A 15332-nucleotide genomic window follows, 5' to 3' on the forward strand; every position below is an offset into this window, starting at 1 on the left:
AGAGCATTTTGTGGCCTGGAATATGACTAACCGAGCAAAGCACAGCCTTGATTCGTCCCCAGAAATCTTTGTTGTGATACTTCTTTGCATATCTAACATCGTGCCACCTGTTGAACTTGATACCTGTGACTGTCATTTCTTGAATCAAGTGGTTCAGTCGGTTTTCCACCCACCTTGTAGTTCACCAACCAACCCACGTCTCTCTGATGCAGTAAGACCGTTCTGATGCAGACCGTTCTGATGCAGACCGTTCTCTGGCTTTCAGCTTTTATCAAAAAGTATTGTAGACCTTTCAGGTTAGAGGAAAACTGCTTTTCCACCTAGGAATTAAGTTGAATAGTACGTGTAATGCTTGGAATTTGACCTCTTGAAACTTGACAACTCATAGGGTTGGATAGCTGTGGGGGATTGTTCAATCTCTTATTATTTTGTAAATGTCTTATTCTGCTGTATTTCTAAAACTTTATCATACATGGATTAAGAACTAGACAATTATTAGCAGGAAGATTATGAAGAAACTAAAATATGATGTGCGTCAGAGGATTGTGGAAGTAAAATAACTTAAAAAGGTAAAAACCTTCTGAGATTATGTAGGCAATGTTATTCAAAGGAAAGGTCAAAAGCATGCTATAACTGAAATACATGCTTTTACTTGGACAATGGCACGATGACCAAATTTCCAGTTAGTTTCCAGTAGCCTTGCTACTGTTGATGGGTGTAAAAGTAAATGAACCAACTATCAGGGTTTGTCTCAAAGTGTCAGATGTGCCTTAGGGGCAGCCAGAAAGGCTGTTTGATGGGGGCTGTTTTGTTCCTTTTGCAATAAATGTTCTCCAGCTTTAGGGGAAAGCTGGGCATGTGTTCCCTGGCCAGTAGATGCCCAGATGATCATCTTCTCTTGGAGCACATCTTTAAGCACATCTTTCTGTGCTGGCCATTGTCTTCCTTCAAAAAATCATCTCCTAACAAGGACATGTCAGTGAAAAAGCAGCTGCAGACAGCTGTGCTGTCTCTGCTAATTCTGTGCCACTTTTGCTGTTGACTGCTTGCCAGGGGTGAGTGTGTGTGAAAGGCAGTGTTCAGTATCTGGGCTTTGATCGTTTGATGCAGAACTAGAGGGAAACAACTTGATTAAAAATGCATTTTCATTCTTACTGATAGGTCTATATATTATTAAGGATGAAACAATTGTAAACTCATTAGCTTAATTATTTACATTTAACCCCTATAAGCTTCTCTTTGGAGAGAATTTTATAAAGGTTGGTTTGTTGCGTTTTGTTTTCCCCACCGTGGTTTCTAAACAGTTAGCTTTTTTGGTTTTCTGTTTTAGGTCTACAGTATCCAAGTATGCTACAGAGAAGCATGTATCTTCACCATGGAAAACTGTCTCTGCCAGGAAAATAATTTTATTGGTTTAGGATTTAGATATGGTTAGATCAAATTCTTTAGCAAATTTTATTAGCTGTAATTCTCTAATCATCTGTCTTTCCCCAATATGCTGATATATATGTTCAGGCATTCTCTTTTATTTTGACTATATAATTTAGAATACAAAATGCTGTTTTCTGTTATTTATTTATAATATATTTTTTACTATATAAAACTTTTTTTTTTCATGCACACATTATGTAAGAAAAGTATTTAAACATCATTTGTGGAAAAAAAAATAATAAAAATTTTTTTCATCGGCTATTATATTTTCAGTGTGCTAGGAGTAAATCTGCAGCACGGGAAGTTTTACATAACTTAAACCAGCCACGTTTGCTTTATATGATTGCTTCATTTATGCAGTTCATTAAAACTTGTTCAGCGTACCACTGCTGCATATAAATAAAAACTGCAGCAGTGCTATTGATTACTGAGCTTGTGTGAAACGTTGGCTTTAAAACACAAAGAAACTTCTTTCCTATTCTATCCAGAGAGGAAGGAGCTTTTTTTTTTTTTTTTTTTTTTTTCCTGAGGAATTGTTAATTCTGGACTCCTGAAATCATTAGCTGTTTCTGGAGACTGAAACTCCCCGTCGCTGCAGCAAGCGTGTCTGAACTAACGCAGTAATCGATGCTTGCACTCCACTGCAGAGATCTGTTTGGATGACAAGAGCTCTGGTAGCCCTGTTTGGTGTCACCAGTGTTGAATGTTTGATGCTGCAGAATAATTTGGCTTAGGATCAGGACGCAAGGACCTTAGGGACATTTTTTTTTTTTTTTCTTTTTCCTCCCAATCATCTCCTTCACACTGGAGTGGATTTTTGATTGCATTTCAGGTTTGCTACAGTTGCAGCCTGGAATTCAGCAACCTACTAAATGCCAGTTGTGCTTTTTTAACCATTTTCTTGCTGATGCTGCTATGTTTGCGGGGTTTCTTCAGTTTCTGCTCCATACGTTGCATTCAGGGACAGGTAAATAAGTGGCTATACGGTGCTGAGGTTTTAGATATGTTTTTTTTTTTTTTTTTTTTTAATGTACAGTTTAGTGATGAGTCTTCTGAATTTAAACTATTAATTGTAGCAAAAGTACAGCTTAAGTGGGGTATAAGGAACCATTTTGCTCATAAGTCTGCATTTGAGTTATGTTTATACTTTGAAAGCTCATGTGTCAAACGTAATTTGACATTAGTGATGTTATGTGGCGTGAGTTTTTAAACAAAAATGTGTATTTTGAAAGCACAAATCAAAATGTGTTTCTGAAAAGTAATAGTATTTTGATTGCCTTATGAATATTTTCTGTCGGAGAAGTCACTGTTAAAGAATTTAGAAATTTACTTCAGGAAAGAAATATTCAGGTGTCTTATTTCTGTTTGGCAGAAGGTAATTGATGTGTCCTCAATCCCCTGGATCGTGCTGTTAGCAGTGTTAGCAAGTTCAGTCTGGAATATGAGTCTGTTACTTTTATTAGTGCATATTATTTGGGGAAAAATATTATTGAATTCTGTACATTGTCTTGTTCTGTTTGTTTAGCATTTACAATTATGGTTATAGTAATAATATATGGGTTATCATAAATGTATGGTTATTTTGTATATCGTCTCTGCATCACCATACTGATGCATTGCACTTTCTGAATCAATGAAGGATATCAGGCCTCTGCTCTGGAAAAATTAAATAATCTGTATTTGGAATAAGGTTCTCAGCTAAATCACTAAGGATCACAGGGGAAAGTGAGAGGAAGGATTAATGGTTGCCAGTTCCTTGGGGATTATGGAGTGTGTTGAGAATAACAGAGGTCTTTAAAATCTTATGTGTAGACGGTTAATAACAGTGCCTGTAAAAGTCATTTTTGTAAAGTAGGTTTTTCACTAGAAGAGAAAATCCTAAAGATTGTATGATGGAATAAGCCATGGAAGAAGTTTTTTATCTTCTCAAATATTAGAGTTGTATTATTTAACACATATTAAGAAATCAGTCTGTGAAATTCACTTCTTGTGGCAGTTTAGAGGAGAATAAGAGTACGGAGGGCAGAATCTGGAGAGATGCATTAAAGAAAATGGGGTCAAGGAGCAACCAAAACAGAGACGGGACTGAAACAGCAGCAGGGATATCAGCAGAACAAGATGCTGCTGAGCTTGGGAAGAGACCAAGGTCAGCCCCAGCTGTGCATGGAGTTTGAAGGATAAGGCTGGAGAAAATCTTTGGGTAAGATCAAAGCCTTGCACTGATTCTCACACTGTGTAACCTTTAGTTACATAAAGAAGGTAAAACCCTGTTTCTTCTTCGGGGTACTCACAAACCCCAAAGTAGACAGCCACAAGCTGCCTCCCAAAGATCTCCTGCACACCTTGGCATAAGAAGTGCATGGGGTGGGTGCAGCAGGGCTGGCAGTGAGGAGCCAGAGCCGTGACACCCTGTCTGCTGGAGGTGTGGGGCTGTGCTGCAGGCAGGGCGGACAGCAGCACATCTCCAGCCACTGGAACAGCCTGCAACCAGGGAGCTACAAGGTATTTTAAAATCAGGCTAAGCCCTTGTTCCCTGGCCCAATTTTGGACCTGGTTGGCTTTTGTTTGTGTAACAGACTGCGGAGTTATAAAGGACCATTAAACCAGACCTTTTATGTCTCACTGGCTATTAAATTTAACTCATTCATCTCTCCCTCATAGCTACACTTCATTTAAGCCAAATATTCAGCTCTGAAAATGTAACTGTTTGATGCAAGGAGAGAACTGGAGAGACTGAGCTGTCATCAAGGTCACCGTAATGAGCTAGGTGAAAGGTACCCAGAAGACAGACTATGGTGCAGAGCAAAACAAAAGCAACCAAACAAGCAGCAACAAAACCTTAGGGTCTCCTCCAGCTTGACCTGCAGATGTATTTGGTATTTGGAGGTTAGTGGTAGGCAAGGCCCCTGAGCTTGGCCTCTGGCCAAGGCAGCCAGCTCTCCAAGTGTAAGGCTAGCAGCTTACACACAGCGGCCAGACCTGCAGGCTGTCATCTCCTATTGCCACCTCATCTTCTTCTGCATAGCTGGTCCTTAACTGGCTGAGTTCCTTTCCCTCTTTCTGCGCTGTGGAGACAATATTTCTGGCTCTGCTCTGAACTGTATCTTCTTTTTTTCTAACTCTTTTCTCCAGTTTGTCAGGATAGCTTTGAAGTCCAGTCCTGATCTCCTGTGAGTCACAGGTCTTCCCTCCCTGGGGTTGTCACCTACAAGCCTAATATGTTCCTGGTTTGTTTTCAGGAAAGTTAATGTGAGTGCTTACTATTAATGTACCCCAGACAAACGTGGTAGACACTGCTTAATGTGTACTTTTTTTTTTTTTTTTTTAATTACTAATTTTAACCTTTTAGAATATGCTTTTCTAAATAGCTTTTCACCTTAAACTAGTTTTATTTAGACAGTTTTTCTGGTGTGACACTAAAATGACATGTTCACAAAAAAAACACCTGTTCAATTAAGATATTTGAAAACTGCTGTTTCTTCCGTATCATGCAGTGGTAGGAAATGCGGTTGGGTTAGTTTGTTCTTGACAGTTCAATTTTAGGTGTCTTGTCTTCTCTTCTTATTATCTTTTTGTATTTTTGTTTGTTTGGTTAGTTGGCTGATTTTTTTTTTTTGAGTATTTTTCCAGGAATTGACTGGTCTATAATTTCTAGCCCTCCTTTCTCTCCTCTCTCCTTTAGAAATACGTGTTGTCTTTGCCCTTTCCCAGTTTTATTGAACTTTATCCATACCAAACTAATTCTTAGGAATTATGGAAATTTCTTAGGAATTTTCTTAGGAAACATTCCTGGCTTCAGACAGACGTTAGGTACTCCAAGATGAAGTGAATCAGCCTAACATATAATTTATCTAGGTAGTCTGACCTTTTCCTGCTTTGGCATAAAATCTAATTTTTATGCTACAGGCATTGTTAACTTGTTATGATTTTAATGATTTTAGTTGTGTTTCTTTTTAGGAGAACTGTTATCTAAAAAGTCTTAACCTTCTTCGTGTCTTTTGCTGGTAAAGCTAAATGGTAGTAGATTCTTTCCATATAATTCCAGAACAGCAAGTACCAGGTACTAGATGCTAAGTACTAGGGACTAAGTACTTCCAGAATGATTTCGATTGTCCTTGCATACTTTCCTGTTTGTATTTAATTTATTATGTTTCTGATTTCGTATTGTATGCTTCCTGGTACTCCATCACTATCTTAGTAAGTAATAGGTACCTTTCCACTGACTGTACACCTTTTAGAAAATGAAACATTAATGACTTAGCTAGTCAGTTTTGTATTTCTCTTTCCTCTCTTTTGGGCTGGTTGTACTTCTGATGCTAATATTGTTTCTTTGATTGATTCTGTGATTCCTGGACTCCTTTTGTCATCATGTCTACTTCCTTATTTTCTCTAACTTTTTTTTTCCTCCCCCCCCCCCCCCCTTTTTTTTTTCTTCTCAGCCTGCTTACATTTTTAAGGATCATGTATTTTATTCACTTTAACATTCTTAACTATTTCCTCTCTATTGGTGATATGCAAAGCTGCAAGTTGCCTGGTGTCAGTGATCTCTGACTTTGCATTCCAAGCATTCTTCCTGCAGTGTTCTCTGAACAGGAGAAAGGGAAGCCTTTAAGCCCTCTCATTACCTTCAAGTATAGTTCAATGAAGAATTATGATGAATGCTTACCAAAAAAAAAAAAAAACACCTCACTAGTCTCATCTTCCTAATTTGGTGCTCTAGAGTAGGTCCCCATCATGGCACTGCTGAAATATTTGTCTTTAATCACGGTCCAAATAACTTAATCTGCTTTATTTCCTTCTACAGTCCAGAAGCTCAGGACAACTAAGACTTTTGTTTTCTTTCTTTTTTCTTTCACTTTTTTTTTTTTTTTTTTGCATAACTCGGATTTTCTCTTTCATTGTCTCCCCGAGTTTCCATGATCCTGAAATCATAACTTTGGTTATGAAATGTAATTTCCTTGTTTTTTTCTCCAATGACCTGTGCAGGTCTATAGGATTGTTCATGTTCCTGCACATGTGCATGTGTGTGTGTATGCTGGATGACAAACTCATAGACTTACTGTCTTTCTCCTGATCCCTTTCCCGTGGATAATGGGAAGTTTTTTTTCTGAGATGCTGTTGTTTCTGTCAGCATGTATTATCTTTTGTATCTGAGCAAAAATACCTTTCTTCCTTCCCCACAGTAGGAGAAAATGTTCAGGTAAGGCTCTTTGAAGAAAAGCCCTTTTTGGTTACCTTCTTTGCAGTAGGTGCTACTAGGGCACTGATACCTCATCATATTCGTGGGACTTGTAAGGCACAGGCTGCTGCTTCACGGTGTTACATTTTTCTCATAGGCTTATCCTTGTTGAAATTCGTGACTACTGGCAATGTAAGTGAAACATCCTGGAGCTTGAGGAGACTTTATTTGCAGCTTGGATTTTGAATTATAATTTCTTCATAAATCAGGCTTTAACAAATATTGAGATAGAAAATATTCATTTGAATCTTTTTTAAGATCGCCAGGGGAAAAATACCAAAGGAGACCAAAACGAAAGTATTACCTTTAGAGATCATGCCAAAGCTAGAGTAGTATTAATTATACTAAACAGGAACTCAAATGATCCAGTTAAAACAAGTCAGTGTCAATATTGAATTGGAATTAAATAGGAATAATAAATGAATTCAAAGAAGCTCTACATTTCAAAAAGGAGATCTCCTTCCATCTATCCATCTACAGAATTAGCAACCACTAAAGAGTGTAATCAAAGTCAGTAAAATCAGGACTTGGAGCTAGACCTGAATATTTTTTTCTTGAATCTTTAGGTACTGCAGTATCAAAAATCAATTAAAATGTCTGCCTACTGATTTGAAATTCTTGGTAGTGCTAAACACTTTATCTGCTATCAATAAAATATTTTTAATAATGCTTTTACTTTCGATACTTCGAGTGGGTGTTTGAAGGAACTAAATCATGTTGTTAAACACAATGCTTCTCACAAGCACACTCCCTAGAGATTCAGGAAACTTAGGAAAGCTTCTTAGTTATGTCCTTCCCTACGGTGTCCAAATTAAAAGTTTTAGAAACATTCACTAATCCTCAATTTGCTACTTGACTGGATAAGTCGTGATTTTTGGCTGTAAGCTTCAGTTGTCAGGATTTGTAACCTTTGGTTTTGGTACCTTAGTAATGACTTCTAACAACGCTGGGGTAATTGAGGTAGGAGGTCTACCTTATGAACATACAGTTGTGTTGGGTAGTCTTCTGCTAGTATACCTTTTGAGAAACCTGCTTGAGCCAACAATGAGCTCAAGGGTGTATGTGTAAAAAAAAAAATGTTGCAAAATGAATATCTGAATAAGAAATGTATTATATTTTAGTCAATGTTCAGAAAAGTCACTGCACACCCAGATAACAAGAATATATTGCAAGAATATTCAGTAATTAGCCGCTGACAAATCACTCTTACACAAAAATAAAAATAATTGTAGACATGCATAGATCTCACCGTTCTTGTAAATAAACAACTTTGCAATAGTTACTGAGGGAGAAGTCACGTGGATTTTTCCTTCTCACTAGGTTCAGTTTAATACTGGCACCCTTAACAAACAAAATACTGTTTCATTAGTTCATTGCTTCCTTGCCAGATTTTTTCCAGGTTTCAGGTTTGTAAATAGCAATCAGCACTGCAGTCTGCACTGTGTTCACAGTATAATTGCCACTTCTAAAAGAGATTTTTTTTTGTTTGTTTCAAAATAAAATGGTGTTCATTCTGTGTGAGGAAAAAATATAAAATATCCTTATCTTCTAGACACACAAGTAAGGCACGGACATTTATTTTCAGTGTTTGGAGGCTGCTGGTTATCCAGATTTAAAAGCATAGTGCTTGGTAAAGCTCCATGGATCCTTTTTCAATTGTTTTTAGTTACTCAAAAATTTAGTGAAGATACAGAAAAACAATTTCACATTTCACCATTAAATTACAATGCCTAAATAATGTGTTGATGGACTGGCTCTAGAGTGGAGAGCTGTAGGGGTTACAGGCATATTTGGCTGATCTGCACTCCCGTTATGACTATGATATGTCTGAATTGTCACTTCTACGGAGTACGAGGTTTTACTGGATCTTTGGAGTATGCCAGCATTGAGAGATGATGATGACATGTGCCAGAAGGGAACTCATATCCAATGCAAGTATATATTTTCTGTACAAACTAAAACCTAAACTTCACAGTCATGTGATGAATTCTTCCCACACGCTGCATGAGCCGGTCTGTCTTTGAACTGCATAAATGGTAAAACACAGAGCTCCTTCTGCAAGGATTTAAGTTCTTAACTGTAGGCAGCCAAAGTCAGTTGATTTGAGGAGATAATGAGCATTTTTGTGAAGCTTTCTGCATAAATAGGCAGTAGGTAGCTTCAGAGTTGTCTGCTTGACGCTTAGATGTGAGGGCTGTATGTCAAGGCCGAATATTTGTGTGTTCTCTCATTACAGGGTTGGTCAGCATCTTGGCTATAGAGACTTAAACATACGTTATTTATTCAGTCAATTACTCTTCTGTTGTGATAAAAAGACAAGCCTCGTGGGATTTTTTTCCCTTTTTTTTTTCTTTTTTTTCTTGGGCTAGAAGTGTCCTCCTGGCTTACCAATATGATGCATCACATCTGTGACAGCAGCCAGGTGTTTTTGATGGCAATCTCAGTGTGCTGAATGTGTATCAGGAGTGAGTAGAGTGGTCTTCTAACTCATGAAAATTCAGGCTGTGAAGCAGGAAGGCAGTCAAGTTGATGTTCCGAGCTTCTTTACATTTGTTATAACTTTCTGTGGTCTGATATGTGGCTTCTGTTGGTTTTACAGTGGGAAACGATTGATCATTTCCATGAAATAGTGATCCAGTTCCACGGGAACTGTGAAAGACAAACTAGAGGACTATTCCACATCTTTGAGCTATATTGTCTCTTTAATTCATGCTGTATTTGAGCCTGAAAGTTCACAAAGGTAAATACATAGATGGCCGCTGTGTGTGTTAGAGAGATCTAGACTGTCTATATTGGAAGTCAGCTTTAATTATAGATGCAGCCTCTGAAAATAATTGTCTGAGTTTCGCAGGTACGTGCTGGAACTGTTTTATTAATTAGCAGCTGAACGTTAGGCTCAATTAAGTGCCTAATGTGGTCTGACTGAATCTTATCAATAGACTGTCTGATTCTTGTCTTAAGTAACTGCTGCAAACCTGGTGCCTCTGGATTTTAGCAAAGCACCAGAAGCGCATTCTTTGCTGAATATCCCTGCTCTCTATAGGTAGTCTGGATTTGGGGAAGCATCTTAGGGTGTTTTATCTCTAGTATTTGAGGCTCTTTGGAGATCAGCGTGGCTGGTCACACGGGATAACAGGCTTTCTTATATTTTGTGCCTGTTTCAGCAAAGCAATGCTTCAGCTTTGCAACAGAGACAGGGCTGTCATTTCTAACACTTACCAGCTTTGCGAGGTTTCACTTGAAATCACAGCATTACAGTGTCAGCTCCTCATGTGAGTAGTACTGCTGCAGATGAAATGTTGTGGGGAAAATGTTTTTTGCTGTTTTGAATTTTGCTTTCCTTTATTTTGAAAGCATGCATGTTGCAGACATAAAATCAAAGGAATGTATTAAGAGTTTTACTCCTCATTTTGAAATTTGATTGAAGGCTGCAAAAGACTTCTCAAGAAAAAACTCAACCCATTTGTGTCATGTTAAGTAGATTTATTATTACACCCCTTTATGTCCAAGAGTACAGTAATTGAGCAGTTAATAGGAAAAGTATTTTACTGTTGGCAGGATACAACATTTTGAATTACTCCCTCAGGAAAAAGGGTTTTATAAATATATACTTCTTTCACTCCATTAGTCCAAAGTAAATCATAAATTATAATTGCAAATGCATTTTTTATCATATGCTTCGTTTCAAAATACATCTTTGTATGTTTTATATGAATGTATTGGTAATGTACAGAAATAATGTACTGTGCATATTGTATGTTATTTTTATTTTTTTCATGTCTGTAAATTTAAAGCATTGTTTAAAAAAGTGTTCAAAAGCAGTTCAAGTTGCTCTAAAATGATAATTTTCTCAGTAGATTTTTTTTTTCTCTATAAGTCTTACATCTGTTTCATTTTACTAGTTCTAGTGATTTTTCATAGTGGAGGGAGTACTCTGTGTATAGTTTTTTTATTATTATTATTATTTTTGTTTTGTTTTGAGAAAATCTGAAACTGTGCTCTCAGATGGTAAGGTTTTGTTTGTTACTTACCTGTTCCTGGATCTCTAATACTAGTTCGGTGAAATTATTTTGTGTAATTAAACAAATATCCAGTTTTTGGTTACTGAAGTCACTTCGGGGCTATTGCAGTGCAAGAATGGCATAAGTAAACAGTAAGAAAAGAAGCAACAATGACAAGGGATGAGAAATGATTTTTAAAACTATAGCTGTAGTAGGGTATTTAACTGCAGATATTAATACCCTACTATAACTGTTGCTGGAATAAAATATTTTTAAAGCACATTTGGCAATTTTGTTCCATTACATTTTAATTTGTATGTTCTATTCTATGTGAATGTAGATTAACTGACACTTTCAGTTTTAAAACCCTTTTTACAGTTGTAGATTCAGCCAAAAGTTCGCATGCCAATGGGCTATTTAATACTAAGTTGTAATGGGAATTTAAGGATTCAGTCATTTTTCAAGAGCATGGACATTTTTTTCCCTTTTCTCTCCCCCATTATTGCATCTTTTAAAATATTTGCCAAATTGAAGATTTTCAGTCAGGAACTTGGATTTGATAGCTGCTTTGATGCATTCCCAGTGCATGTGCTGTGCTCCAGCTCAGTACAGGTTATTTTGCAGGGCAATTCCCACTTTCAGCTTCTGAGAACAGAGAGCAAAACGTGCAAGCCCATGGCTGGACATGGTGGAAGCAATTGGCTTCTTGGAAATTATAAAAGTGTCAAGCAGATAGGAGGGGTGAAAGGGATATAAAGCCAAAGGTTTGTGTGTGGGGAGGAGGCAGCTTAGAATCAAGGGGCATAGGGGTGTGCATGTTAAAATACACAACCTGAAGAGTGGGCACCAAAGCCAGTAGCAGGAAGGGACAAATGATGGACGATGGCAACAAAATGGATGGGGAAGAAGAGCAGAAAAGGGCAGGTAGATGGCGAGGAGGGAAGATGAGCAGGTAGGAGCCAAGACAGAGGCAGTCTGGGGGGGATCTTGCTGCGGCAAGACCTTTGTCGGGAAGGATGCTGGGTGCACGAAAGAACCAAGCGAACGGGCAGGGGGAAAACTTGGACCCAAAAGCTGAAGCTGGTGAAGGAAGACAGGAAAAGGAAGCTGAAAGCAATGGGGACCAGAACAAATCCATCTTTGAGCACTAGGGGACACATCTCTGTGTGCTGGAGATGGCATTTATTCCTGCCTGAGCATTTCTCTGTTGCAGAGCGAATAGCTGTGAAGCACGGAGGCACACGTTCGGGCTGGGGCAGGCCAGTTCATGAAGAAAAGTTGTTTTTCAGTGTTGCTGTTGAGTACATTATTGAAAATTGGAGATGTCTGTGCCACTGGTCCCAGCTCACTGCCAACACTTAGGATGGCAGTCTGGTTCCATGATTTTGTTGTTGTTCTTGCTGCAATTTTGAACTCTTTTTAAAGGTGCAAGGAATTGCGCTAAAAATAAAGTTGAAAGATCTTTAATGTGAAGTTAAGCCCTCAAAATTCCAGAACTGCAGTAGCTAATGTGACCGCAAAGTGCCTTGTGTGGTTATGCATATGATAATAATAAGCTCTTTAAAAATAGTTTGAGTATGATCATGTAGATGATCAGCTATCAAAGATGCTATGTTTTATAAATGGTGATAGAGCATATTTCATAATTAGCATCCAAGTACTTGTAGAAAAAAAAAACAAACAGAAAAATAATAAAACCTCTGTGTAAATGTACATTTTTTCTTGCTAGAAGCCTGCTTTGTTTGTGCATCCGTTGGATTCCTGTGTGCTAGTAAAGGCAGTGATCTAACAGTATTATTACAGAGATGCATTTCCTAAAATGTGATAGTGAAGATGTATTTCCTAAAGTGTATGTAATAAATAAATATTTTCTGATGACATAGAGTGTAGAAAAAGACCATATCTGCAATAAGTCACTGATCTTAATGAAAGTAATATTTTTACGCAGTGGCTTTTGAAGAGTTTGTAGGAATGTTGATAGAAAATCATATGAAGAATTGTTCCATAACAAAACCTAACTATGGGGCATAATAATTTAGACCTGGAAAAAACAAATAAACAACAACAAAAAGAATTCCTCAGTAGTGAATCCAAAAAGCAATGTTATTAAACTGTTTCATTAACATATTTCAAATGATCAAGGTTCTTCTCTCCCAGAGTGAAGCTGGAAAACGGCCAAAGTGCAGGTGTGGATATAAACCTCAGAGGTGACTGAATTTCATTCAGGCACTGAAACTGGTCTCTGAAGTGAAAGTTTAAATTTTGATTAGGTGGGGTTTTGTTTGTTTATTTTTTTAAAGATGCTGTAAGCTAAGTGGCAGAATTGTCCACTGTTTCTTTCCTCAGATAAAAAAAAAATCAAAAATATCTCTTGGATTATTTCAGACTGAGCTTTTATATACCACCATTATTGAACTGAAAAGTGGTGTCATTTTCAATCTTAATGACACTACTGTATTTTGTCAATACAGTGCAGTAATGTCCAAAGGGATGAAATAATGCCAAGGTTCAGAGTTCACAGGTATATTCTGTTTAAAATTAGCACCAGGACAGAAATGCTTCGGATTTGTTCCTATTCAGTTGGATCTGTTTTAGCCAGAATCATTCTCCAGTGTCCTTCCTAATACCATCTGCACCCTTTCTCTTTGTAAAGAAAACTCTGAATTGCACTGCTGCATTGAATGTTCTTCCTCTTGCAATTCCTGCCTCTTCATCTTCTGTCTTGGAGTGCATTTACATCAGTCTTCTACCACAGACAATAGCCAGCAGAGTTGGTCATTTTTTGCTACCAACTCAACCTTCCACTGCCATATTATGTTAAGTCAAACTGTGGTTTCCTAAGCTTTCCATCAGTTCATATCTATTTGCCATGGTGTTTTCTGCCTTTTCTCCCAAACCCTACCCATGGTTCCCCTACTTAGCCTGATGAGCTTATGGCTACCAGACCACCATAATCCAGGGTTTTATTCTTGATGTGCATACTCTATGTTTGTCACAAGCAAAATGAAAGATTGCGAGCTCATAATTGCTGTTGGCACTATTTGCTCTTTTTGTGTGGCTGTTGTGCCTGGTAAGCTGTGCCATATTACCCTTCTTCAGCTCCTGGGCCCCTCTGTCTGTACCGGTTGTACTGATTAACTGCTTTGCAGATTCTTCAGTGTGGTTTACTGTCCTGTCCTTAACTGTAGCCCAGTTCCCATTTTGTGGAGTATTCACTCTAGTGTCATCATTAGCTGTGGTTCTTTGTGTTTATTATGGAGATGTGGGAGGAGGAGGGCTGTGAATGCAGCGCTTTTGGGTCCCTTCTTGGAAGACAACTGGGCAAAGTGAAAAACAGCTGGAGTGTACAACTAGTCATGAAGCGTGAAAAACAAGAGGTCCAAATAATTGTATTGTTATGTATTTTCGTTTTTATATTATTAGTGTATATTGTTTTCAAATTGATATGCTTAAGTTCATTTAAATCACAATACAGGTTTTTATTAGCTTCATCAAGCCATTGCAAGCTATTAAAATTCATGCATGTGGAACTAGTCACACATGTCTTTCTCTGTTTGAGAGATTACACATTTCTTTCTATTCATATTCTTCCAGGTGACTTGGATTATTACTGGCTGGATCCTGCCACGTGGCACAGCAGGGAGACATCCCCTATTAGTTCGGTAAGAAATAGGGAAAAAAATAGGGAAGAATAGGGAAAAAAAGCTTCATGAATTAAAACATTTGCTGATAATTTCAGTTCGCTATAGAAATTTTGTTACAAAAAAAGGTCTGTATAATTGATATGAAATTTTGGCTTAGTGGATCATGGAAATCTAAATCAGAGGATATTTTAATCAAAATCTATACTAGTAAAGTTACCTGAATTTTAATATGAATTTAATTCTTTTATAGACCTGATACTAGATTTTGTCATATCAGTTTCACACCAGAAAAGAAGCTGTGAATGTAATATTGCTCCAGGAGAGATTAGTAGATTTATTTTTTTTTTCTGCTGAACTGGAATGGGAAAGGATCATTTGGCTTTTATTATATAATGAACCTATATGACAGAGCTCTATAACATATGCTATTCTGAAGAACATAATTTATAAATACAATTTTCAATGTCTTGGAATTAAAAGTTAATGTTTAATTTTATTAATTAGGTTGTGTTTTAAATGTTTAATTGTATTAAAATTTTAATTCTATTAGAAATCTACCTGCAGGCTTAGTGCTGAGATTTTTTTACAGCAGGCATAAATATTTAATGAAGCCAGAGCCCTACAGACATGATACGATACTAGAAAGTTCTGTTACAATATCTATGATGTAATGATTCAGAAATTTTATAAGTTTATAGGTATGCATCTGAATACAGGAAAACGTTTTTCTTCCCACTGCTTGTCTTTTCAATAGCATCCAGTAACGTGGCAGCCTTCTAAAGAGGGAGATCGCTTAATTGGGCGTGTTATTCTTAACAAGAGAACAACCATGCCAAAAGAATCAGGTGCATTACTGGGGCTAAAAGTAAGTATTACATGGTTCATGTGGTAAACGAATGAAATTTCCACTGACCTGATTATGTAGAAGCCTAACATAAATCAGAGGACTCTCCAAGTATATGGTCATTTGACAAAAATGTATTCCTCACTTTTAGTAAGTTTTGGAAGTTATCTATA

At 37.3% G+C, this 15332-nt stretch overlaps 1 protein-coding gene across 16 annotated transcripts in view; it reads left to right on the forward strand.

The window, feature by feature from the left end:
* Nucleotides 1–15332, forward strand: part of RIMS1 (regulating synaptic membrane exocytosis 1) — a 317035-nt gene that overhangs the window by 157034 nt on the left and 144669 nt on the right. For 15 of the 16 annotated variants that reach the window (XM_040552091.1, XM_040552071.1, XM_040552073.1 and 12 more), the window contains 2 exons: nucleotides 14266–14333; nucleotides 15070–15180. In XM_040552091.1, coding sequence (XP_040408025.1) covers nucleotides 14266–14333; nucleotides 15070–15180 — 179 coding nt within the window. Of the gene's footprint in view, nucleotides 1–2023; nucleotides 2399–14265; nucleotides 14334–15069; nucleotides 15181–15332 lie in introns of those variants that run through there. The other variant, XM_040552085.1, reaches the window with a different exon arrangement.

The sequence above is a fragment of the Cygnus olor genome, chromosome 3 (assembly GCF_009769625.2).
Source record: "Cygnus olor isolate bCygOlo1 chromosome 3, bCygOlo1.pri.v2, whole genome shotgun sequence".
NCBI lineage: Eukaryota > Metazoa > Chordata > Aves > Anseriformes > Anatidae > Cygnus > Cygnus olor.